At 41.3% G+C, this 4,013-nt stretch overlaps 1 protein-coding gene across 2 annotated transcripts in view; it reads left to right on the top strand.

Moving 5' to 3' along the window:
* CEMIP2 (cell migration inducing hyaluronidase 2) overlaps nucleotides 1–2,903 on the top strand; it is a 78,739-nt gene extending 75,836 nt beyond the window's left edge. The window contains exons 22-23 of one of the 2 annotated variants that reach the window (XM_007454493.1): nucleotides 416–519; nucleotides 873–2,903. In XM_007454493.1, the coding sequence (XP_007454555.1) occupies nucleotides 416–519; nucleotides 873–1,069 (301 nt within the window). In that variant the 3' untranslated portion in view covers nucleotides 1,070–2,903. The remainder of the gene's footprint in view (nucleotides 1–415; nucleotides 520–872) is intronic. The other variant, XM_007454492.1, reaches the window with a different exon arrangement.
* The last annotated feature ends 1,110 nt before the right edge of the window (nucleotides 2,904–4,013 follow it).

Raw genomic sequence — 4,013 nt, 5'->3', positions numbered from 1 at the left:
TACATTTATAGACCCCTTGTAATAGCAACATAAGTTCTAGGTGGGGCATTGAAGGGGACACTTGTAATAGCAAGGATGAAAAGGCATGTGGGGTGTTTTTTTGTGGTATGAGGGCCTCTCACTGTTGTGGCCTCTCCCGCTGTGGAGCACAGGCTCCGGACACGCAGTCTCAACAGCCATGGCTCACGGGGCCCAGCCGCTCCGCGGCATGTGGGATCCTCCCTGACCGGGGCACGAATCCGTGTCCCCTGCATCGGCAGGCAGACTCTCAACCACTGCGCCACCAGGGAAGCTCTTGTTTGTTTTTTGAGTTCTGCTTTTATCTAGTATTTCTATACTGTATTTAGTTCAGAACGGTACTCAATAAATACATGCTGAATTACTGAAATTTGCTCTGATTTTCTAACTTTTACAGGTCAGTTGTCCTGTTGAGCACAAGAGGAGAGATAAAGCAGTTGAATATTTCAGATTCGTTAGTATCTTTGGGATTAGCCAAACCAGCCAATCTTTATAACAAAGGTTTGTATTTGTATTCTTCTGTGAAGTTCTTAGGAGGCCAGCAACATATGCATTTTTACGGTGGAGTATAGCTACCAGACTGTTTTCATGAGCTTATTTGGCTGGGGTGGGTATCATGAAGATAATTTCTAAATCAGGAGACAGTTGTAGAGGAAGTGTGTTGGGACGTGGCTTGTTATTTGGGGCAAGAGGTGGGTGGTGAGAGTTCATTCTCTGACGTAAGGAAGAACAGTTCTTTTTGTTTTTGTTTCACAGCCATCTTTGTTTTGCTCACCTCCGCTTCAACTCCCCCGTTATCTTGCATGGAACTAGTAGAGGTACAAATTGAACTTTTTCTTTTTTTTTTTTTTAAGGGAGTACCGTATTTTTGGGATTCAGTGGAAACTTTAAACCATCGTGGACTAAGCTGTTTACTAGTCCTGCTAGAGAGGGCCTCGGGCTGCTTGAACAATTCGTACCTTTGCAGCTGGACGGATATGGTTGTCCCAGAGCTGGCACGTTCCGCCGAAGAGACTTGGAGCTGTTGAAGCAAACTTCAAAAGCACATTAGAGACTAACTGTAACTTAGCTGGGGGAAAAATGTGAACTAACTTATTTAATTTATGGCATTTTAAAATGACACTGTTAACCCAATGGAACTATTTTCCTGTTTGATACAGAAAGGGGAGAAAAGAAAGAATTTAAAGTGATTGCTTGAATATGGGCTCACGCACCTTCTAGTTGTACAAAATGTTAAAGAATTTATTTGTATTTGTTAGGCTGGTGTATTTCAGAGATCAGTTCTTTTATTCCTCACCTCCCACTCCTGTGTTTTGTAGTGACCATAAGCAGTGCTTCACCTTTTGTACAATGGGATGTCTTGGGGGAGGGAGGGGGCTTTTGAGAGTCAGCCTGAGTCCTTGAGAGGACCAGCTCTTGTAGCACCTTGGATACTTGAAGTCTAATGCTCAGTTGTGTTGTTGACTTTGGGTCAGCAGTTGACCTGCGTGGCTGGCGTGTTCAGGAACGCCTTGGGCCCTGGTTCCAGGCAGCCTTTGAGGATTTGGTATGATACTGAATGGTAGAGTTTTAAGTGGCAACTCAGGCCCAGCTCATGCCCTTTTTTGCCTGGACATGTGCTATTTTTATTCATTTGTATATTGATTCCTTCTAAGGGTTCAACTTTCAAACAAGAAGTATGGAATATATTGGGACAAAGGGCTTTTAGGAGTTAGACATCCCTTTAATCTGTGACCTTTGGGAAAAAATTTGACCTGCACCATGGTCTGATGTTGGTGGGACCATTTTTGCAGCTTTAATCTTTAGTCTGTTTTGACTGTATATTTGTATTTAAAATGCAGAGCTGAGCTAAATATTTACATTTTTTAAAAAAAGAAGCAGGCCATTTTCCTGAACTATAAACTTGGGTCGTTTCAACTTGCACAAAGGAAGTCTGTTCTTGGAGTTTCTCCTGCACCCAGTTTTTTGTTGTTGTTTTTGTGTGTGGATTTTTTTTTTAAGCTTTACTGCTCACCAACCTGGCAGGAAAATTGCAGAAAGCTTAATGATACCCCCAAAATATTGTACTCAGGGGGAGAAAAAAGGGAGAGCCTTTTAAGGGCCAGAATCATGGAGGGAATATTCAGAAACCTTTTTTTAGCCTTAGAGGAATCCGTTACTCTTAACTAAATTGTTAGAGCCAATTAAAAAAAGACACTGTGATGCCATATTTTTCTTCCCCCTAGGTGCATGCATCTCCTGCCAGTGAGCACTGCATGTGGCAAAAGATTGGTGCCACAGCCTGGGATGTCACCACACCAAGAGTAAAGAAGCATTGTAATGCCTTTACCTTTTCCTAAACCCACAATGCATGAAGTGTAGTGGAGGGATGGCCATGGCAAGACAGGAGGGAGTATGTTCAGGTTGACTTTGGCAGTGAGTACAGACAAATTCACTTTTCTCTACCAAGAGCAACGGCTGATGGCCTGTCCTTTTCTGTCCAAGAGAAACTGCAGAGCAGCTCTGTGACTTCTATTACTTTATAAAATATGCTACCTCAAAGTGCTACCAATAAACCTTTCTAACTGTAAGTGCTCTTGCTAAGGGCACATGTCTTAAAGTTTAGGTTTTGGGGTTTTTTTTTTTTTTTTGTATATCGATGAATGAAATCTTACCTATTAAATATAATTGGATCATCGTTCCTCAAGGTGATTAAAGTTTGTTTGTGTGTGTGTGTGTGTGTGTGTGTGTTTTATGACCAATATCTTTTACGTGTGATTTTTAGAGTTTGGCTCTTTAAAGATTTGGAGAGGATATGTACGTTCTAAGGCACTCAGTTTTTCTGATTTATATGCTAATGATCAGGGCCTAAGTAAAATAAATAAAAATATGCGTGCATGTATATTTTTTTATATGTGTGTGTGACTCTCTTTATCTAGCAAGCAGTCAATCAGTCAATCTGTCGTTTTTTATTCCCTATCCCAGCTGTAAAGAACCTATGGGCAGACATAAGGAAGGGAAATTGTTCTCCACTAAGTAGATTTTGTAAAACTAAGTAATCTTCATAAGGCCAATGGAGAGGTTCTCAATGTTGGCTGCACATTGGAGTCACCTGGGGAGCTTTAAAAACTGTGAAGTCCTGGGCCCCACCCCCCAGCTCTTACATTCATATTTAATTGGTGTGGGGTGCAGCCTGGGCATTGGAGTTTTTTTTAAAGCTCTCTGGGTGATGCTAATAACATGTAGCCAGGTTTAAGAACCACTGCACTCATATAATAGGCCCACTGTTTAACTTCTATAATTTTTTTGTGAGGAAAACAAAATTAAGATTATCTATTCTTTTTATTTGTGCTTCCTATATTACTTACAGAATTCCCAGCCCTAAACAAAGCATTTTGCTATGGTCTCCTTTTAATCGAACTTTCAAGTAGAGTTTTTAGTCCTTAATTGTCTCAAATTGTTAAATTGGTTATCGAAGCTGATAGTCACATTTCAGCAGTTGGGAGCTAGCAATCTGTTTTATTTCTACTGAGAAAATGTGTTCAAAGATGATTTATAAGTTCGTAAGCATTTTCCATCAGGGGAGGCAATTGGTTGAGCTCCAGAAATGTGGCCGTGCACAAATCAGCTAGCTGATGAGAAACGCAGGGCCTCCTCATATGTCTACAGACCTGGGTTTTAAGTCTTTCCTGTGAGATTTCTGCCTCTCCACCTGAATCAGTGTGCCGTATATTATCTTCAGAGGCTGGAAGAGAGTGCTTGTGAAAAGATGAAAGGCAGGCTCATGGTCTTGTAGAATATGACTCCAAAGCAGCCGCTAAACTGACGTTTAGACCTGGGTGTGGGGAGGAGGTATTTATGACTTCTCTGTTCTCTGGCTCCATCAGAAGAGAACATACCCTCATGCTATTAAATGGAGTACTTGGTTTGGGAGGAGGGGTGGGCAATGAAGTGATGGATAGAGGCTTGAAGGCTAAGTTTTCATTCCTTAAGGGATGAAGTAATGTTTGGATAAA

This window comes from Lipotes vexillifer, unplaced genomic scaffold (assembly GCF_000442215.2).
Source record: "Lipotes vexillifer unplaced genomic scaffold, Lipotes_vexillifer_v1.1 scaffold108, whole genome shotgun sequence".
NCBI lineage: Eukaryota > Metazoa > Chordata > Mammalia > Artiodactyla > Lipotidae > Lipotes > Lipotes vexillifer.
This window is presented reverse-complemented; position numbering and strand designations above follow the sequence as displayed.